At 35.6% G+C, this 23,561-nt stretch overlaps 1 protein-coding gene across 1 annotated transcript in view; it reads left to right on the top strand.

Moving 5' to 3' along the window:
* MAGI2 (membrane associated guanylate kinase, WW and PDZ domain containing 2) overlaps nucleotides 1–23,561 on the top strand; it is a 1,847,576-nt gene that overhangs the window by 1,680,845 nt on the left and 143,170 nt on the right. The window contains exon 17 of the mRNA XM_074194021.1: nucleotides 23,078–23,263. Coding sequence (XP_074050122.1) covers nucleotides 23,078–23,263 — 186 coding nt within the window. The remainder of the gene's footprint in view (nucleotides 1–23,077; nucleotides 23,264–23,561) is intronic.

The raw sequence follows: 23,561 nt of genomic DNA, 5'->3' as shown, positions 1-23,561 counted from the left end.
TGTGATTATAGACAAGTCACATAGCCTCTCTGATTCTCTGTTCCCTCATATGAAAAATGGTGGTAGGAATACAGGGTGTCCCCCCAAAAAAAAGTCTGAGTGCAGTTTTAAGCTTTAATAGCTTAAAATTGCAATGAGAATTTTGGAATACTCTATGGAGTATCTATCTACCACATAGGGAAGTCACAAAGCCACTATGAGAATAGGTATATAAAATGTTCTGAAAACTTTAAATACACTATAGAAATATCAGTTATTTCTAGAGTTTCAAAACTCAATCTCTAAAAAGTCATGAATCTTAATGCATTTTTAAGGGGAAAGACAATTTTCTTGTTTGAATGTATTTCTAGAAATAGCAGAATTAATACCGCTACTCACTCCATCAAAGTCAACTATGGTATACATAAGATACATTTACAAGATAAATTGATAGTAAGCTCAGAGGGAAGGAATTAGCAGTTGGAGGGACTAGGAAGGATCTTTTGCAAAAGGCAAGATTTCACCTGAGAAGGGGCAGCTAGGTGGCACAGTGGATAAAACACCGGCCCTGGAGTCAGGAGTACCTGGGTTCAAATCCGGTCTCAGACACTTAATAATTACCTAGCTGTGTGGCCTTGGGCAAGCCACTTAACCCCATTTGCCTTGCAAAAACCTAAAAAAAAAAAAAGATTTCACCTGAGTCTTGAAAGAAACCAGAAAAAAGTCAGGCATGAAGAAACAGAGAAAGCACATATGAGGCATGGAAAACATCAATGAGTTGTGAGTCAGCAGTTGAAGTGTTCAAGGACAGTATGAAGATGTATGAATAAAGGACCACAGATTTCAAATACAGAGAGTTGAAGAGACAGAGTGAAGGACATCATTCAAAGAGGATAGAATCTAAGAGATATGGAAACAGAAAATGATAACTGAATGTTCCTTTGAAATCTCCAAGCAAGAAAACCTTTCTTCACTATCTGTTGAATTGGGCTCTCCATGGACGACTAACTCTTGAATGGGAAGTCATGGACAAAGGTCAAGCCAGGAGAAATAGGAATAGATGAGTTACTATCAAGGTAGATAGCAAAAAATTACTTCAATAGTGATATCATAGATACATTTGAGTAAATGTGAAGTACTTTACTAGACTTCAAGAAAAATGCAGAAGTTAAGGATGCGGGGCGGCTAGGTGGCACAGTGGATAGAGTACCGGCCCTGGAGTCAGGAGTACCTGAGTTCAAATACAGCCTCAGACACTTAATAATTACCTAGCTGTATGACCTTGGGCAAGCCACTTAACCCGTTTACCTTGCAAAAACCTAAAAAAAAAAAAAGTTAAGGATGTGATGGGGCATAGCTAAGCATCAGCCTCATCTGAAACAGATCTTGGAGAGGGTAGGGGTGCTAATCAGCTTAAAATTTAAAATAAATCAATAGTGTGACATGGTAGCAAAAGAAAAGCTGATATGACCTCTGTATGCTTTAACAAAATCTTAGCAACTATTCAGTCATTTCTGGAATTCCGTGTTCTTTTCTGGAAGTCATATCATAGGAAACCACATCTTTACAAGTTGAATGGTGAGAAATGGGGATTAGCTGAAGGAATTGGGGATATTTTCTAAAGAAGACTTCATGTGGGTCTTTCTTCATAATGAAAATATATGGAGACTTGTTTAGAAGAAGTGGGATTACTAGTTTTGCATAGGCCCACAAAGCAGAATTAGGGGCAGTGGTTAGAAATTGTTCTAGGACAGATTGAATTTGAATGAAAGCAAATCTTCCTCCCAGTTAGAGTTGCCTCAACATAAAGTAAATGGTCTCAGGATGCAATGAGCTCCCTAGAGCTGTGAATCTTCAATCAAAGTTTTGGTGATCCCTTGAAGGGAAAAGTTTTGGTTGGGAGTGAGAGGCAGGAAAGAAGGAAGGTAATAAGCAGTGATTAATATATCTACTTATTATTGTTTAATATAGTTCTAGGCACTGTGCTAAGTGTTTTTATAAATATTATCTTAATTGGTCCTTATAACAGTCCTGAGAAATGGATGCTAATATTATCCTCATTTCACAGATGAGGAAACTGAGGCTGAAAGAGGCTAAAGTGACTTGCTCAGGGTGACATGTCTATAAAGTATTAGTCAGAATTCCAACTTATGGCTTCCTAATTCCAAGTCCAGCACTTTAAGTACTTCAACATCTTGTTTCTATCCTCTAAGACCCCCAGGGAAGAGTCTTTCACACAGCAAGTGTTCAATAAATAGTTTTTAATTTGATTTGATTCGATTCAACAACTATGACACATCTATTAACAGTGGAAAAAAGGAACTATCCTACTTGAGAGTTAGGATCCTCTAAGGCACCCAGATCTAAATCATGTTATAATTCCTTCTTTGTCCCCAAAAGTCAGCAAGATATATTTGTGAAAATGTACAAAACAGCAGGTGATCACTTAGGAAGGAATTGTGTACAAGCTAGTTCTCACACAGCATGAGAAATAGTGCAATAATAAAGTGGAACTGGAGAAATGTCCTAGAATATAGATGTCCCCATTGGTCGTTCTCATACTGTGCAAATGATTTAATAGGCTGCCTCAGAACTCTACAGTAGTATCCTATCATACATTGCTTTAGGAAACCAGGAGAAGGGATTAAAGATTCACTGATGTGGTTACCTATCAGGTTCCGTTCATTCTGGAACCTAGAAAAGTAATTTACAAATTCATTCATTGTTTTGCATATTACCCTAGCAATAATTATGTCATTTCTAATGGAAATGTTCAGAAATATCCCAAGATTCCTATAAAAAAAAGAATTATCTTCAATTATTTATCCTTTTCAAAATCCACATGAATTAAATATATCATTTCCAAGGAGAAGATATTATGCAATATTATGGATAAACAGATGTATTAAATACCTGTTGGCACTCTGCCAACACTAGGAATAACAAAAAGTAGTAACTCAATCCTGTTCTCAAGAAATTTGAATTCTGAACATTCTAGACATGATTAGACATTCTAGACTTGTCTTAATAGGAAAAGACAACTAATAAAGGTGAGGAGAGGAGCAGGAGGAGGTTGAAAGCTGGGAAAGAAGTCCTAAAAGCAAAAAAATACAAGAGATCAAGGTCACTGGTAACAGGAGGAGGAGTATGGAGAGTACAGATTTGAGAGAGAAACCATTTTTTTTCTTCAAAGTATCCTATCTTTTTAATGAGAACAAGATAAATAGAAAGTATCAAGCTCTTGATTTTCAGCTTTTACATTGCTAGTTCTGTTTCCAAATTTAAATCAGATTGTTTCTACTAGTAAACATAAAAGAAAGAGGAAAAAATAAGGTGAATTAAAGTCAAAAATTTTCTGCTGTCTAAAACACTGAAGTTGGCTAAAATGAAATGAGAATACAAACATTTCCCTTTCAGAGTTCTGATACCCAATCTCAACTAAAACTTAGGAGCCTTTGTGAAGCTCCACAACACTCAATTGTTCTCTAGAAGAGAAAATAAAGCAACTTCTAGAAAATCTGTGCATTTTAATGATTCATTGGAAGAAAGTTTCAGCGTTGTTTTTCTTAGTGTTTGAGTGGAGTACATAAATCCTAAGTGTGCCACAATAGAAAATCACACTGTAGGGGTGTTTTGGGTTTTGTTTTGTTTTGTTTTGATTAGTCTTCCTGTTGTTTTATTGTTTTACTTTGTTCTTATCGTGTTGAGAAAATCCCCAGGCAGTAAAGGAAGGTAGATTACTTCTTACATTTCAGCTTCTCTACTCTCTTAAAAGCTTATAAATTTGTAAGGCCTAATTCTTTCCTCTGGGCTAAGGCCCTACACTACCTTGTTACTCAAAAATTAGGACAGGTAAATTGTAGCCAATTGAGAACTTCCAATCATGCATGGATTTTACCACTCTATCAAGGAACTTGTTATTACCTGTTCCAGTTGGTTGGAGGAAAATTCAAATTAATTCCTCCATACTTTTAATAGCCTATTTATGGTTTTGTGTTGGAATACCAAGTTAATTTGGTCACTAGACCCAGATGGTTCTGGAGAAGAAAGTGAGACTGGTGACCCTCACTCAAGTCCAATTCACTTGCTTGTCATGACATCACCTCCCTGATATCATGGTCTTCTTTGACAACAAAGCATAAACATCATCATCACCACTATTTCCCCCCCTCTTAAAACTGTTGCATATGAAAAACTAGAAGAAACTCAGGTGTTCCTGATTGGGTTGACCTAGATAGAAGAGATCCAATAACATGTCTGCATACAGTGAGAATTAGATGCAAGTATCATGTTTTATACAGTTGAATTCAACTGCATCTGCAGTATTCAAAAGAAATTTTAAACATACTTTTCCAATTTGAAAATTTACATTTTTTCCTTTAAAAATAATATATTTTTATTCTACATTTAAAATTCTACATTCCTGTTATAATTATTTTTTTTACCAAGGTTGATTATGATTCCCTGGAACTGGTAGGATTTAATTTTGAAGGCTTAAAATTTGTGATGTGATAGGTTTTAAACAAAATGATATAATTTTGGAAAGTATTTGAGAATTTTTAAAACTAAGATAACTCTTTGAAAATGGAATTTATCATTGACCTATTTTACTAATAAGAGTGAAGTATAAAATAAACTACAATATGACTCCATTAGGATTTATAAAGTTATAAGAGGAAGAAAATTAAATTTATCTAAATATGCAGATTATATGCATTATAATTTAAATGAATTTGTAAAAAAACTTAATTTAAAAAAAATCTGATGCTTCTCCCTAATTTCCCTAACCCCTGGTAAAAAAAAAATTATTTATTCCTTCCACTACTAACAAGTTTCCAGTTTAATGGGACTTGAGTTCATAGACAAATTATTTTCAGACAGAATTTCTTTTTTAAATTTTCTTTTATTAATTAATTACAAGTAAACAAAAATTTTTAAATTTTCTAAATTTTGAATTTCAAATTCTCTTTCTTCCTACTACCTCTCCATTTTTGAGAAGGCAAGCTTTGATGTAGATTATACTTGTCGGTCATGCAAAATATTTCCATATTAGCCATGTTAAAAAAAAAGAAACAAAAAAGATGGGATTGACTATGCCAAAAAATTTCCAAAGTTTGAATCTCTGATAAGCAGCAATAAGAATCAAGATTTTTGTCTGTTCTCAGGTGCTGATCTTTCCAATAGTTCATGTTCTAATACATGACATAGATAGGTGGTACAATAGACATCTCAAAGAATTACTAGTATTGTGGTAATATTAGTCATAATCACTACTAATAATATCTAGTAATACACATTGCTCTAGATGTGGTACCTTAGAATCCATTAAATAATAACATAGGAGGCTGATATAATAGATATAGATGTTGGGCATGAAGTCCCACAGATCAGGGTTCAAATTCTTCAGCCATTTAATGTGTGGTTATGGACAAGTAATTTAACTTCTCTAAGCCTCAGCCACCTTATATGTCAAATACCAGCAGAATGTAAAGTACTTTGTAAAACTTAAAGCATTATAAATGACTGCTATTATTTTTTAAAAGATTTTAATCCCTGCCATAAATACTATTTATAAAATCATGGGGTGAAGGTGAGATAGAAAAAGAATAGCATCTTGCTCCCCCACCAAGCAAATCATTTTACTTTCCAAGTGGATAGCAGGATAAAAAAATATCACCCCTTCCTGCAGACCCTTGATTATGTGAAGCTCCACTCAAATACTGCAGCCAAGTTTTCTGTTAGTATTTGTAAGTCCTGGCTCCAAGTGACAGAAAGGAAGGCTGCCAACACAGCTTTCAGCTCCAATTCATTTATATAAAGATAAGCTTTGCAAAGGGCCTGAAAATCAAGATCTGGCAACCACCCAAGTCCACACCCTTGCTGTGAATAAATACAGTCACACCTGGTGTTCCGGGCTGGTGAATGGGGAAAATGAACAGCATCACTCTCTTTCTTCCCACAGAGTAGGTTTGAAACATGTGCCTTAGAAGTTTGGTCTAGTCCTCTCATTTTAAATGGGGACATTGAGGCTGAGAAAGGTTGAACAACTTGCTCAAGGTCACATTGCTCCTGACAATCAGGAAAAGCATTCATATCCCATCTTTCCAATTCAAAACACTTCTCTCCAATTTGAACTCAGCAAGGGAAGTCTCAGCTGTGTATCCAATATTGATCGTTTCTGTGATCGTGTGGTGGGTTTTCTTTTTTTTTACATCTTCCACAGTAGTGCCCCCAAAACTGCTTACTGTTTCAGGGAGGGGGGAGAGAATTGAAGCTCAAAAGTTTCAAAAGCCAATGTTGAAAATTGTTTTTACATGGAATTGGGAGGAAACTAAGAGATAATTAAAAAAAAAAAAAAAAACAGTAGTGTCCAGTATCTGTTTTTTTAAAAAGCGTGGCAGTTTTTAACACATGACTAAATCTAGCATCCCTCTTTCAATTTTTCCCAATTATTGTCACATCCATTCCCTTATCTTCAATGTCTTCATGTTCTTTTCCCTTCCGAATAGTTCCTCTAATTCCTCCTCCTTACAGTGGTTCCTTTCTGGCTCAGCTTCAATTCTCTCTCTGTCAGCAACATCTCCTAGTCATTCCTTGACCACAAAAAAACCCATGTATTAACTACCTTGGTGATTTCTAACGTTTGTAAAGTGCTTCACATACCTTATCTCTCTTAACTTTCTTAACAAGGTTGTGAGATAGGCGTTATCTCCATTTTATATAAGAGTTGTTCTCAGGGTCATAGTCTGAGAAAGGAATCAAACACTGGTAATAGAATCATTGATTTATATCCAGAAAAGACTTTAAAGATCATCAAGCCCCATTTCCTTGTTTTATAGATGAGGAAACTGAGGCATAGAGACATTAGTGTGCTCAGGATTGCAAATTGTCTTATCTACAGTAGGATTTGAATGCAGGACTCCATAACTTGAAGCCGAGCTTCTAACCTTTATGCCACAATATTTCTCAAGCAGTTTTGCAAATTATTTCCTTTTGAAGAGTATAAAGAACATTCTGTGATGAATGAATGAATGAAAGAATGGAGGAAGGAAGGAAGAAGGAAAAGAAAGGAAAGGAAAGGAAAGGAAAGGAAAGGAAAGGAAAGGAAAGGAAAGGAAAGGAAAGGAAAGGAAAGGAAAGGAAAGGAAAGGAAAGGAAAGGAAAGGAAAGGAAAGGAAAGGAAAGGAAAGGAAAGGAAAGGAAAGGAAAGGAAAGGAAAATGTGTGGTTATGGACAAGTAATTTAACTTCTCTAGGCCTCAGCCACCTTATATGTCAAATACCAGCAGAATGTAAAGTACTTTGTAAAACTTAAAGCATATTATAAATAATGTTGCTTTATTTTTTTTAAGGCCTCCTTTCAAAGGAGGGAAGGAAGGAAGGAAGGGAAAGAGGGAAGAAGGAAGGGGAAGGGAGGAAGGAGGGAGGAGGAGAAGAAAAGAGAGGAAGGAGGAAGGAAGGAATGAATGGCAGGAAAGAGGGAAGGAAGGGGGAAGGAAAGAAGGGAAAGAGGGGAAAAAGGTAGGGAAGGGGAGGGAAGGAAGGAAGGGGAAGGGAGGATGGGGAAAAGAGGAAGAAGGAAGCAAGGGAGGAAGGGAAGAAAAAATGAGGGAGGGAAGGAGAGAGAAAGAAGGGAGGAAGGAAGGAATGGCAGGAAGGAGGGAAGGAAAGAAGGGGAAGGAAAGTAGGGAAAGAGGAGGAAGAAAAAGAAGAAGGAAGGAAGAGAGGAAAGGAGAAAGAAGGAGGGGGAAGGGGGAAGGGGGAAGGGAGGGAGGAAGGAAGAGAGGAAGGAAGGAGGGAAGGGGAAGGAAGGAAGGAAGAAAGGGGAAGGGAGGAAGGGAAGAAGGGAGGGAGGGAAGAAAGAAATGATGGAGGGATGGAGGGAGGGAAGGAAAGAAGGAAGGGAGGGAGGGAGGGGAAAGAGTGAGGGAGGGAAGCAAGGAAGACATGAATGAAAATGAATGAATGAATGAAAAATATTTATTAAATAGTCACTCTATGCTAAACTCAGTAGTAAGTCCTGAAAGTGAAAATAGAAAAACAAGCTTACATACTAATAAGTGAGGACAACATATAGACGAGAGTGATGATCAGAGAGACCAGGCTTGGTTTGGAAAGTCAGTAACAATGATGAAAAAAGGAGTTAGGCCTGTATTTAATGCATGGTACTTCCCATATGGCTATTAGGTGACATAGCAGATACAGTTCTGGGCCTGGAGTCTGGAAGAACCCTCTCCATGAGTTCAAATGTGACAACCCTGTTTACCTCAGTTTCCTCATCTGTAATGTAAAATGGAACTGGAGAAGGAAATGTCAAGCCATTACAGTTTCTTTGTGAAGAAAACCCCAAATGGGGCCAAGAAGAGTTACTACTGAAAAAAACTGAACAACTATAATAAAAACTTACCATGTGATACTCCTTGTTATCAGACATCTTAATATAATATTAATGAGGAAACAGTCTTGTATTTGCATTGCAAAGATTTCCCTTCCCATCACATCCTGAAATTTGTTTATATTTTCAGATTAGTCAGCACAATGCTTCTGTGAGGTCAATAGAACATAAGCATTAATAATCTAATTTTTTGACTAAAGAAACTGTTACACAATCATTCAATGAATCAGAGATCCCAATTATAAATCTGTCCCAGAACATGTGACAGTTCTCCTTTACCCTCATGGAATCACTCTAGCAGTAGTTCTCATTGAACTTCATTCAACAACACAAAATCACATTACTCCAAATTAAAACCTGATAGATGCCCTGGTAGTTGAACCAAAACTTTGGCTTCTGTGAACAACAGAAGATCTAATAAATATTCATGTAATCTTCTGGATAACACATTGAAAAGGACAGCTGGCTCAGGAGGGATCATTTGCCTGGTTTAGTATCTGTTTCCATTTACATTAAGAAAATATCGAAAGAAGTTATTATCCACCAGAGGGCTTAGGAGGTACAATGGAAGCTTGATATTGCACCTGACTGCTTTTGACATTTACCTATTGTAAAAGGGAAAATGTGTGAAGATAGCCAAATGACTTTTTACAAAATACAATCTCAGCAGCTATAAAAGAGAAAAGGATATGACAGAGATGAAACACACTGCATCTGTAAAAATGAGGAACAGGACTTGTCAGCAACACCTGCTTGTAACTATCAACCATTTCAACCTGACCTGCTGAGAAATTACTTAGAGCCAAGTACACCAATGATCCTCAAAACATTAGTGTGTTTAAAAAAATAGAAAAAAAGAGGAGGAAGAAAGAAAATGTAGGTTTTATTGAACTTTTTAACTCTAGTAACTGGGGTGTTTAACTATGAACTGCATTTTTATCACATTTTCTGGGAAAGCGTAGCTTTGAAAAATCAGCTGTTCTTGATAGTTTTATCTGTCAGGGGGCACAGCAGGCAAATATCAATAGAAGTCTTTTCAGAGCTCTTATGTGAGTTATTTTACAATTTTCCCCAAAATATAGTAAATTTGTCACCTGGGCACTGAAATATTGGTTATTATAAATAATGTTGCTTTATTTTTTTTAAAGGCCTCTAACAACTAGAATATACTGACATGCTACTATGAATGGAACCTTGGCCTTGACAATAAGAGATATTTATTCCCATTCCAGCTCCACCATTGACTAGCTATGTGATTTGGGACAAATTACTTAACCTCTCTGTACTTCAGGTCGTTATCTAAAAAACATGATCAACAATTCTTGAACTACTCACCTCACATAGTTATAATAAATAAATGAGGTAATGTAGCCTGAACAGTAGACACGTGATAATAACTCATTTTTATATGATGCATTAAGGTTTATAGAACTGTTTTCCTTACATCATCTCAGTAAGTTAAAAAGTAACAATATTCTTATCTACTTTTTTTAGATGAGGAAACTGAGGCTCAATAAAGTGACTTGTCAAAGATAAAAATCCTTTTAAGCCATAGAAAGAGAACCTGAGTATAATTCTTCTAATCCCAAATCAAATGGTCTTTCTATATGCTTCTTCTTCACCTAAGTTATAATAATAATTTTTATTCTTGGTATTTTCTACACTACCACCTTTCACTTCATTGTCTAGAATGCTGAAATCTTTATTCAATTTTCTCATATTTTATTAGTAAATTCATTAGGTGCTAGTGATTTGTCTACCTCAGTTTCTTCATCTAAAAAATGGGATTAATTAATTAATAACACCTCTTTGCCAGGGTGATGATGTGAAGAAAAAATGTTACCCGCTAAAGGTTCAGGTAGAATATGAAGGAATTCATGTAAAAAATCAATTGATTGGGAGAAATTTTAAGATTTATTTAAGTATTACCATGAGATGATGAGCAGTAAGGAAAGGTATAGGAGCAAGAGAGGTTACATTTCCTAAGAGCAGGCTAGCTTCCCTGAAAGACAATCAGCTCAGCTGAGTAGAGGGTGAGCTTTTTAATGGAGAGGTAGCAGATTAATAATAAAGCATATTTCTTCATCTGATATTTCTTCTACTTTTGAGAATAAAATGAGTTCAAAAATGTTAAGCACTTAAAATACTAAAATATTGTTAAAAAAAAACTTAAAATACTGTATGAATGCTAGATATTATAATTAATGCATCCTAATAGGTTTTTCAGACTAACTGGAAAAAATTAAAACAAAAGGTTTTTATGCTGCTTAGAAGGATTTTTAAAGAATGAAGAACTTCAGTAAGAACACACTTTTAAAAATTGTTTATTCTCTCATCTTCAGTTAGGTATTTATCCTTATTTGGGGAAACAGAAATGAATAATTGCTGATAAATTGATTTGACACCAAAACTAGAAAAGGAAATGGTTTTTCTCTTTGCCCTTTTTCTTTCTTTTTCATTGCTTTTTCCTAGATACTTAAAGCATATTATTTTACCCATTTCCATTGTAGACATTAACAACACAATGCTTTTTCTTTCTTTTTTTTTAGATTTTTTTTTCAAGGCAATGGGGTTAAGTGGCTTGCCCAAGGCCACAGGGCTAGTTAATTATTAAGTGTCTGAGGTCGGATTTGAAGTCAGGTACTCCTTACTCCAGGGCTGGTGCTTTATTCACTGCTCCACCTAGCCACCCAACACAATGCTTTTTCAAAGTGAAAGCCCCCCCTAAGGCTGAATGTGGATAACCAGTTAAGTCCTAATAATCAAATCAGTTTGATAATGTAGACACAACTTAAGAATTCATCATGATTCAGTGACCTCATTAATATGGATATGCCTTTCTTTTAGTGCAGATCATAATCTATTTTTACCCTTCTTAGCTTGTGTACTTATTATCCATCTTCCCCATACATCCTTGATAGAGGATCTGCCTAACAGTCTTCTTCTAAAATTTGAACATTTCATGGACACCAGTGAAGCCATCTGTTTCTCATCTCTCACTCTTAATATATGACCAGTCCACCATATTTTCCAATTATACATCTCTAGGATAATATCTTTTATACTACTTCTTGAATATAAAACATTGGTATTAATTTATGACAACTTGGGAGTATCTACTAAAAATAAATTCAGTAGGCAGCTAAGGTGGTACAATGGATAGAACATTGACCCTGGAGTCAGGAGGACCTGAGTTCAAATATGACCCCAGAAACTTGATAATTACCTAGCTGTGTGACCTTCAGGAAGTCACTTTAAGCCCATGGCCTTGCAAAAAAAGGAAAAAATGAGAACAGATTCTAATGGAGAGCATATCTTTTCATCCTCACATCTGATCACATGCTCAGTATGAAGCATATAGAGGAAAATAACTGACTAGTTAAGTCCTAAATGAGCAAATTATGCATACAGAAGGAAAAGGATGCAGGTTTTTAAACTCAGAGATAGGGACTAGACCTCTGATTTCATTAGTGAAGGAAAATTTGTCTGCTAATGTAGGCACAAGTTTTACAACTTAGCTTATTTGAGAACTGCTTAGAGTCATGGGACTTGCCCAAGATCTCAAAATCTATTTGTGTCATAATTAGGACTTAGGTCTACATCTTCCTGGCTTCAATGACAACTATCTGCTGCCCCTCATCAAAATGCAGTCAAAGTACCAGCTGCTTTTCAAAAAACTGTATCTTGCAACTTATTTGACTACAAATTTTAGGGAAGATTTTTTTCTCTTTCTTTTTTTGGCAAAATAAATGTCAATCACTATTAATGAATTTCATTAAAAAGAAGTATTTTCAAGCTTTGTGGTGGATGATGGGAAAATCACTCTGAAATTTTCACAATTGAAAAGAAATGTATGGTACACACACACACACACACACACACACACACACACACTTTCCTGACCTTGGTAACCAAAAATTCTAGCTTAGAATATGATTCATCTAATATAATAGAACTTTTCACTAGCAATACCCCCATTCCTACAATACTTTCCTTCTTTACCACCACTTCTAGGTCTCTCTGGCTTCCTTCCAGACCTAGTTCAAATATTAATTTCTTCAGAAGTCCTTTCTCAGTCTCTCCCCCAAACTTTACCCCTTATTAGTCTCTTTCCTCTGTGATTGTCTTCAATTTACCCCCACACATATCTTTTACTTATATAAGTGATGTCTCTCCCATTAGAATTAAGCTCCTTGAGGGCAGGAACATTTAGTTACCTTTCTTTCTTTATATTTCTAGTATTTAACATCATATGTGGCACGTAGTAAGTCTTTTAAAAAGGCTTGTTGATTGAATGATATTCACTTATGTAGATTAAAATAGAATGTACCTCTTCATTCTGTCCATCAAAAAAAGAGAGAGAAAAATCAGTCAGTTTTCATCATCATATTTAACAACACAGCAATCAATCAGCAAGCATTTATTAAGTGCTTGCTTCGTGACCTGCCTTGTACTAAGTGCTGGAATTAAAAGTCATGCTCAAGAATATGTTTTTAAATTGTGCATCTTTATTTGGTTTACCAACATTTTCACCATGAAATGTTTTTAACTTGTTTTTCACTGTTTTAATGGTGTTTGTGTTCCTTTTGGTTGTTGAGTCATTTCAGTCATGGAGGATTCTTCATGATCCCATTTGAGGTTTTTTCAGCCAAAAAACAAACAAACAAACAAAAAAACACTGGAGTGTTGCTATTTTCTTCTCTGGGTTATTTTACAGCTAACAAACTGAGGCAAATAGGCTTAAGTGACTTGACAAGGGTCACAAAGCTATGAAGTGTCTTCAACCTGATTTGAACTCAGGAAGATGAGTCTTCTTGTTTTCAAGTCTGGCACTCTATCCATGGTGCCACCTAGCTGCCCTTGATTCCTTCTGTATTCCTTCTAGCTTAAAAACCTGAGCTGAGCATGAGGTGACTCACAGAAGATCTCAGATTGGCCACATTAACAATAATGGCAACAGGAGGGAACCCAGATAAAGTCCACCTACCAAAATGTCTGCAGTTTTACAAGACAACTAAGGCTATTTTCTTCCACAAAAGACCTCCTCTGGTGTCGCATTATGGCATGGAAGTGGCACGAGGCTCTCCAGGGCTATGTCAGGGAGCCAAAGTTTCATGCAGGTTCTTCCAAACTGGAATCAGTTCAAGTACACTTCTCAGATCAAGTTATAACTGCTACCCAAGGGCCAGCCTGCTAAGTGCAGTAAAAACTCAATTCCAGAAATCCAGGGTTGAATTTTTGTGCCAAGACAACCCATGAAACAGATGAAAATACAAAATTCCCCTCAGTCTTATGTGGCACCTTTCCACTTCTGCTATGATAGCACTGGAATAGCAGAAAAAAAATCTACAGACTCAGGGGACATGGAAGGCTGGTGTTCAATACTGATGGAATACTGGTGAGGTCACAGATCCATCAAAATGTGAAGTAAATTAAGTACATGAAACCATCCTTCTCTTTACTACTTTCCATTTTTCCCACAGTAAGGAGTTACAGGAATGCCTTTCTATTTTTATAATTAAAATGTCCTTTCACACTATTTTTTACTTTACTTTTACTTTGCACACACTATTCTTCCTCTTTTTTTGTTAAACTGCCCCCTTCCCTATCTGAATACAACAATGAACAGTCTTTCCAAATCCCCATTGTGTTTATATCACAGATTTGGCATTTATATACTATCTTTTATTAGTTAATAATCATGATCATAATCATAATTGGCATTTTGTAGCTCTTTAAAGTTGTTCATTATCTTATTTGATCAGCATGGTATAATAGCTAACATACTAGACTTGGCGTCAGAAATACATGGATTTCAGATCTACTCGCTATGAATCAGTAGAGAAATCAATAATACTGATAATGTTAGCTGACACTTAGTACTTTGAGGTTTACATAGCCCTTCTCATGTTTGCTTTTCACAATAGCTCTGGGAGATAGGTGCTATTATTATGCTCAGTGTATATATAGGAAACTCAGACTGAAAAAAAAAAAGATTAAGTTACTTATCCAAAATCTCATGGAATGTGTCTAGATAGATTTGAATTTTAGATCCAAAGTTCTATGCATTGTTCTACCTAGCTTCCTCTCTGAACCTGTTTCTTCATGTAGAAAGCGAGAGAGCTGAATTTAATTGTCCCTTCTAGCTCTAAATTTAAGATACTATGACGTTGTAATTCTTACAGTAACTCTATAAGGCAGGCAATACAATTATTGTTGTTTTTGTTGTCATCATTGCTGTCATTGTTCAATCACTAATAATTGCCTAGCTATGTGACCTTGGGCAAGTCACTTAACCCCATAGCCTTGCAAAAACCAATAATAATAATAATAATAATAATAATAATAACAACAACAACAATAATAATAATATCCCCTACCTCCCAGGGTTATTGTGAGGATGAGATATTTATAAAACACTTTGTAAATAATAAAGTACTGTATAAATGCTAGCGGTCATCAGTATTCTCATTGTCAACACAGTGATAATAATTGACACATTGACAATCAATGATCACTAAATGTGTGTTGAATAACTGTTGATTAAAATTTTTGTAATAACTTCATATTCTCCATAAGTTAAGCTAAATGATCATTGCAAAGGACTGTTCAAATTCAAATGATAGAATTTTTTTCAGAAGAAAATATAAACAATGATCTAAATGAAATAATTTCTCTTTATATCTGTTTGCAAATTTGATCCCAGACTAATTTTTTTTTTGCTGCTCTCTAAAATAATGACAAGCTGGGAGGAAAAAAAATTCCACAGCTGACAGTGACTAAGCTAATGAGAGTTTCTGTAGATATCCTTTGAAGCATATTTCATATTTTATTTTGTCATCCTCATTTATAATACTCCTTGATGATTAGTTTGACTGTAACCTGTGCAACATTCACTTCCCCCCTGTTAATACATCTATCCATTTATAAGCCCACCTTGTGGACTCTATTAATCCTGAGATAATTAAACTCAAATTTGAATCATCTAATGCCACACTTTTTGTGTCTCAGAAATGGAACATAAGATAAGCAGTCCCATAAGATTCATGAAAGAAAGAAATATTTGGAGGGGGTTTCGGTTGGGTTTTTTTTTTTTGCTTTGTTTTGTTTTTTGTATCAAGATTCTACAGGATGCAGCAGCGCTCAAAGAATCAATTCTAGTTGTCAATAGGGAATTCAAGGACCAGGAACCTACTCTCCATTTTTTTTTCTGTTCCTCCAGAGGATCAAATACAATGTTAAACAATAGATATTCAATATATCCCTTTTCATTAAATGAGGAACAAATCACGTGTTTAAAGCATGCCTTTGAAACACTCTATTCTACACCATGATGTGCACACAAGAATTATATTGACTCCTTTATTTTGAATCAACCACATAACCAGGTCATCACACAGAAACTCAGCATCCAAAGAGGACTTTTCTGATCCTTGTAGCTCTAAAGTTAGAAGAGCATGGAATCATGGGATGTGGGTGTAAGCCATCTGGTCCAACAATTTCAAACTTTGAGTTTACCTAAATGGATATGGAAAAATGAATAGCATATGACGGTGTCAGAAAGAACAATTTCATACGTAAAATATTCTAGCATACTATCAAAATTTCCCTGGTGTAAGCTGCCCTGTGAAGTATGTTAGATGTGTTTTACAAAAAGATAATCAACAAGCATTTATTAAATTTTCCCTGTGTATCAGCATATTGAGGAATAGGGATATAAAAATAGTTCTTGCTTTCAAAGAGCTTACATTCTGTCAGAGAAATCAATATTTATATGTATAAGAAGATAGAAACTAAAAAATTAATTTGGTGAGCATTAATAACTATAAAGAATAAGAAAGGTCTCATGATAGGAGGTAGACTTCAATTGAATTTTGACAGAAACTAGGGATTCCAAGACATAAAGGTAAGGAGAGAGTGCATTCCAGGCCTCAAGGAAGAGCCCAGGCAAAGAAATGAAAAACTGAATGGTAGCAAGTCAGCTAGCTTAGATGAATTACAGAATACATATTTGGAAAAGTGGACCAGAACCAGATGGTGAAAGTCTTTAAATGTCAAATAGAGGAGGTCATAAGGAACTACTAGGACTTCTTAAGCAGGGTCAGACCATATTCTAGAGAAGCAGCATGGCAAAGAGCTCAATGGGCTGACCTTATAACCAGGGACACTCAGGTACAGGTCAGGCCTCAGATGTATAATAGCTGTCCAACTCTATTCTGATCACTCAACTTCTGAGTTCTCTCAGGCTATTCTGTATAGATAACGGATGCATTGTTGAACTCCATTGATATAAGCAGCTTATATGTTGTAATACTCCTCACCAATGAAATCATGTATATGGAGAAGGGAGAGAGAAAGAGACAGAAAGAGTGGGATGGCCTTAAAGCATACACAGACATTCCCTCCCAAAGTTTAGCCTATGTAACTACATGAAATTTTTGGGAGATCCTCTTTCCAGCCATGTATGACTGAGGGACGTTCTGTGTGACAAAAAAAAAAAAAAAAACTTTTTTTATTGACTGAGGAGGCAGAAAAACTGATGACTCAGGGAGTTCTGCTCCTAAGTGGGTGAGTGTATAAAATGGGTCACCCACTCCTTCCTTGCTCACTTTCATTTGTGACTGTGAGGAGGTAGAACTACTTTGAATTGTTTCCAAAAGCAACATGAGGAATGGCAGCAGAAGCTCCAAAGATCCCAGCAGAGATCCTATCAGCAGTCAGAGTTGAATGGCATGAGACAAGACCGAAGTCCATGGATCTCCCAGACCTGAACATAGCCAGACAGTAGGACTAGTGGCTGCAGGGCCTGGGCAGCTGCAGAGCACGAGTACCGATTTTGCCTCTCCACTTGTCCTGTATCGGTTCTGAATGATAATGAAGTATCTAGCTTCACCTGACTACCTAGATATTTTCATCTCAAAATACCATGATCATGAAAGAGAAACGAGGCAGTCATGTGCTCATGACTACCACAGCCAGGTAGTAACCGGTCGTCTTCTTCAGCTAACTCTAAACAGGGGAGAGTGGGTGGTGGCTTGTGGTAATTCCTGTTTCCTTGACAGCCCTAGGGGAAAGAAAGTGGAGAAGACATAGTTGTCCTTTCTATACCCACGCAGTTGGGACTCAGCAACAGCTGAGTCACCCGTTCATCCCACTCCATACCCAACTAGAAAGCTATTTGGAATCACAGATATCAGCCATGAGGTTAGTATGTTAGATGTGTTTTGCAAAAAGATAATAATCAGTAAGCACTTATTAAATTTTTGCTGTGTAACAGCGTTAAGGAACAGGGATACAAAAACAAAAGTAAATGATTTGAAACAGGGTCCTCCAAGACAGGAAAGAGCATCCATGCTTTAAGGACTACCTTGTCCCATTTTGCCATAGGGTTAAATCTACCCCTCTTGCAAAACATTCACACAAAAATATATATGTATGTATATACATTATTAATTTTAATTATTAATGTGAATAGTAATGTAAAGCAGTTGGTTAAGTCAGTGGATAGAGTGTTGTGCCTTGAGTCAGGAAGATTTGACTTCAAATGAAATCTCAGATATGAGTCTCATGACTCTGGGCTAGTCATTTAGTCTCTGTTTCCCTTAATCCATTGGAGGAGGAAATGGCAAACCACTCTAGCAACTTTGTCAAGAAAACACCATGGATAGCACTGGTATGTTATGGTTCACAGGGTAAAGAAGAATTGGACACAACTAAACAACTGAACAACAAATGTTCCTATGCATGTCTGTCTGTATGTATGGACTCCAAAGACATGTGTTACTGTTCTTCCCATAAATGAATCAAGAACAAAAATTGTTTTGGATTTCTTTTAATAATAAACCACCCTAAGTGTAAGAAAGTCTATCACATCTGATTCTAAGACTAGAGTGAAGTTTCACACTATGCTTATCTCTGTTTCCTTCAAAATCTTTATGTCCAAAACTTTATATCAAGGTGTCTTCCAAATATACAAGAACCTAGAGCTTCATTAAATCACTAAAGACTTAATATCTTGTTCTTGCCTGACATTACAGCTTAGAGAGACACGCAATCTTAGAGTGATGGTGGATCAAGTTCCAACAGTTACCTGAAAGTCCTTAATGAGTTGATGCATTTCTGTGAAAGGATGAGTAATAGCAACCAAGGTCAATACCTCTTTGTTGCTTTGTGTTTGCTTTAGAGATGTACAAGACGCATTTATGTCATGACCTTAGAGAATTTTGTCACCAAAAACATTTTACTCTAGCTCATTGAAGAAAAATCTACTCTAATCATCACACTCATTAAGGATTTGCTCTAGACTAGAATTTAACTTATATCTCTGAGTAGGGAAATTTTAGTTAATGCAAATTGAAATCCTTCAGGTGCCAGACTTTATAAAATATAGTTTCTATTAAAGCAAATGTCAATTAAGGTTATTACAACACCATCTCAATACCTTTCTTTTACAAGTTGCATGTTTTTAAAAATATTGCTATGACTAATTCAACTTGTGGCTAAAACAGATAATCAATCATCATCTTAAATGACTGCCTCCTTTCTTGCTGGATAGGATATTACATAAATATCGTAATAAAATTGATATATTACTGAAAGGGTCTGAGTTACCGGAAGATATGGATAGATAGATAGATAGATAGATAGATAGATAGATAGATAGATAGATAGATAGATAGATATAAAGGGAATTTCAAAATTATACTAATAGTTTTAACAAGCATATTTGCAGAAAATCTTACTTCTGAGAATTGCAATAGATTAAGGTTTTCCAATTAATCTTCCCTTAGGTCCAGTTTAGAAAGAACTCTGGGCCTGGATTCAGAAAGACCTATAATTCAAATTTGATCTCATACAGCTACTAGTTGTCTGACCACTTACCCTCTATTGTCTCTGAAAAAAAGGTAGTCCCTGAAACTGAAAGCTGTGGAAAATAAAGCCAGTTTACTCCTTTACAATATAAAGAAGTATAATTTGTCCTCAAGTAACCCATCACTAGGAGGACTCAGAGTTTGCTGGGTCCTTTCAGTATCTTGGATTTGTTAACATACCCCCGCCCCCGAGTATGGGGACTAAATGAAATAAAGCAGCTACCCATAATCTTCCAATTCTATTATAAAGGAGAGGACCCCACATGTAAGTATACAGCTACAGGTGCAGTACTAAAACTCTAGGGCTCCTTCATGTAAGTCAGGAAGTGGATCCTCCATATCCTCTAAAGAAGATACTTTGAGCTACCACTTGTAATAGGTCCACATAGTGAAAAAGATAGCCACTAAAATTGGGCCAAATGTAATATATAAATATGTATAGTGAGGAAAAATACACATTAATCCTGGCAAGAGCAGTAAGATCTAGATGCAGATACTAGAAAATATTTGTTAAAGCTGTGTTTTACTCAATACTTTCAACACCAGGATCCTGACCCTCTCCCTGAATTAGGTTTATTCACCCTTCAGTAGCTGACTTCAGAAGTCTAGGGAAAAGATTCTCACTTTTTGGAGTATTATAGATTCTTTGGGGAGTCTGATGAAATCTAGGGGTTTTTTGTTCAGTTGTTTATGATTTCTTCTTGATTTCATTTGGCATTTTCTTCTCCAGCACATTTTACAGAGGAGGAAACTGAGGGAAACAGAGTTAAATGACTTGTTCAGGGTCATATAAGTAGTAAGTTTCTAAGCCTGAATACCACTGTGCCACCTACCTGCCCTAAAAAAATCAATGGATTCCTCAAAATAAACTTTATTTTGGTTTGATTTTTTGATTCATTAAGATATAAAATATATAGAATCACAAGGAAATCTAAAGGAAGGCAAAAATAAATGTAATTGTCCTGCATACAAGTCCAGAGAGACTAGTTTAAAAGAATCTCTGATCTAGCAATTTTTTTAATCTATTGATTCATTTTCTGCTGTGGGATCCCAAGGAATTCTTTCTCCCTTTCCAAACAACTCATGATGAACCAGGAATTATAGATAGATAAACAGACAGACAGACAGATGGATGGATGGATGGATGGATAGATGGATAAATAGGTATAAACATATATCTAAATCTATATTTGTATATATGCATATATGATAATATACACTCATATATATATGTACATGTATGTGTATATATAAATGTTTTCCAAGGATAAATGGTGCTCCCCCTCCCAATTTCTGCTTACTATCATCATTCATCACACCAGTCAAAGATTTGGCAGCTACCTTCTTTTCATTTATTTAAAGGGGGGAAACAGATTCACAAGTAATAACAATAATGGTAAGCAAATCATTTGTAAGGAAACAGCTGCCTAAGCTGCCTATAATTGGTGACAAAAATGCATGCTTCTACTAAATTTTGTACTTCTAAAAGAAGAGAGACCAAAAAGAGATCATCTGTCACTTTAATATGAACTTTTACAGAAATTCACCTTTAAATGGCAAGGAGAGTCAAAGGAAAGTTCTTCCTCACTCCTCATCACTCCCCATTAGCTGTTTGTTCAGGCCAAAAGGTTCAGTTCTCATCTTCAACCTACCATTATCTGCATCATGATCTCTATGAGTGAGGGGACCCCAGAGGAACTGTAAGCCTGCTCTTCCCCCATTCACACCCCCCTGTTACACTCCTTCTTCTTCCCCAGAATACTCTCCCACAAACCAGTGAAATCTGGGAAAGCCCATTCAGTTTGCTCTTGTCATGTCTGAGATCTAACAGAGAATAAACCTAATTCAGGGAGAGGGTCAGGATCCTGGTGTTGAAAGTATTGAGGTAAAACATAGCTTACAGAATGTAGCTATAGTAATGTGCTACACATTAATTTATATACACTAATTATATAACTTTATAATTTATATTCCTCTCCCCAACAAAATATAAACTTCTTAAAGACAGTGATTATTTAATTTTGTTTCTTTATTCCTAGCATTATGTTTCCTGAATACTACCCAAAGCCCTAAAACTCCTTTGGTATGAGTTTTGTTCCTCATTAATGGAGTTCAATGCAATCACCTTCTGTGAGGGATAGTTTTCTTAAATTGTCTTTCACTGAAGCAGAGGGGGAAATAATTGACCTCTTGGGATTTGGGGGCTATAGTTACAAAAATACCATCTTGCCAACCTAAAATGAAACAGTCTCTCAATGTTGACTTTTTGAGGTACTTTGCTCTGTTTGATCTTATAGCAAGCAAACTATTTCAACTATGTAAGCATTACTTCCTGCTTGATCTGGTCACAGTAGTTTCTGTACAGGTTAACATCAGAAGAGGTTACTTGTGTACTTAGTTTAGAATGGATTCGTGCCTAAGCATGTATATATCCATCTACAGATAGTGAACTCAAACAGAAGACTTTGTATGAAGGAAGAAAATGTACATGTTTGTGAACAAAGACTGAATAAGCTAATATAAAATATCAGTTAATATTTTATGCTGAATACTAACTAAACATCCACAAGGAGGAATAATCAACAAATATATTGAAATAAATTAGATTACATGACCTCTTATATAACTTCTAATTCCAATATTCTATGGTTATCATGGTTTAAATAAAATGTTCTTATTTTTTAAAATTCACTGTCTCATCAGTAACATGGAAATGTTTTAATTTTTCACACATCACACATTTCATACAGAATTTCAAGTTGAATCAATATTTTCATTTTCCAGTAATTATCCCAGACCATAGAAAAATTAGCCCTGGTTCATGAATTTGCTTATTTTTCTCTCACTGCAATCTTTTGTTAGGATTTTATCTGCCACATAAGCAACCTACAGAGAGTTAATAATAAAAATACTTGTTTCTTAAGCTCTTCTTAAAGATGAGATCAGTCCCATCTATCCAAAACATGAATAAACCAATAGCCATTTCTCATTAATTTTCTAACACTAGCTTCTTCTCTTCCTAGTCCCTGATGCCTTACTAGGGAAAATAGGGAAGGGAAGATGAGACATGGGAAGCTGTGGTAGAAAGAATACTAAATTTGTTGTCAGAGGCCATAGGTTTGAATTGCAACTCTAAAACTGAGCAAATTGTCTTACCCTTCTTGGACTTTGATATTCCTCTGTTGTAAACTGAATGTAGACTACATGATTTCTAGAGTCTTTTATCCTTCTAAATCCTATGATCTTGCTTCTTTAACTAATAAGGAAAGTTTGTGACCCTCCATGCTGCTAAAAGAAAAAAATATACATTCACTGGCACTGAGTCCTAGCAGAATTGCTGAACTGCTAAGAGATGAACTCAGTAAAAACTGATATGGTTTGGAATCTGCCTGCTTTAAGTTTTATCTTAGCCAAGCTGAAGTCAAAAATCAAAGTACTTATAATCATTTCTCATCTCACCAACTACTGACCATTTTAATGTTTATTCATATCTCTTCTTTATTCCACTCAAGAGTAATGTAGAATGACATTCCTGATATTTATATTTTGTGTGTGCATATGTTTTTGTATATTAACTCAAATGTAATCTCCTTGAGGGTGATAAACTCTATATTTGAAATTAATAGATTGCTTATCATATGACATGAAAAATGTGAAACTCTATTTTTAAGACCATTCATTAAAGAATATTAAGGAGAAGAGATTGAGATTTCAGTAAATAAATATAACTAACTCCTAAAGAGTGAATACTGATGAACCATTGATGGGACTTAACAAATACATTTCTTTTTCTTTTTTAGTATTACTAACAATTGTTGTGGGTTTCTTCTTAGCTGTGCCACATAAAATTGGTCGGATTATTGATGGAAGTCCTGCTGATCGCTGTGCAAAACTAAAAGTTGGAGACCGGATATTAGCTGTGAATGGCCAATCTATCATCAACATGCCTCATGCAGATATTGTCAAACTCATTAAAGATGCAGGTCTTAGTGTAACTCTTCGGATCATTCCTCAGGAGGGTGAGTAACATGGCATCAGAGTTGTTGGAGTCCATTCAATAGAGGTGATTGTTCCTGACTTGCTTGCTATTATCATGGGTTCTACAGAGCTGCCATCATGATAGGACCAGAGAGTTTTTATTTCTAGCTTCCTCAACTATTGCCTGACTTCTTAGAGATCTTAACTAATTTCTTTCATGAATAAGTTAAGTAACTTTGTAGTCAAAACATTTTAAACCCAGAGACAATCTGTTATTTGATTTCTTGTAGTATGAATAGTACTGCAATTTCAGAGAAGAATTATTATGTTGTTGAATAC

This window comes from Macrotis lagotis, chromosome 7 (assembly GCF_037893015.1).
Source record: "Macrotis lagotis isolate mMagLag1 chromosome 7, bilby.v1.9.chrom.fasta, whole genome shotgun sequence".
NCBI lineage: Eukaryota > Metazoa > Chordata > Mammalia > Peramelemorphia > Peramelidae > Macrotis > Macrotis lagotis.
The sequence above is the reverse complement of the archived record's forward strand: the minus strand, read 5'-3'. Positions and strand labels throughout refer to the sequence as shown.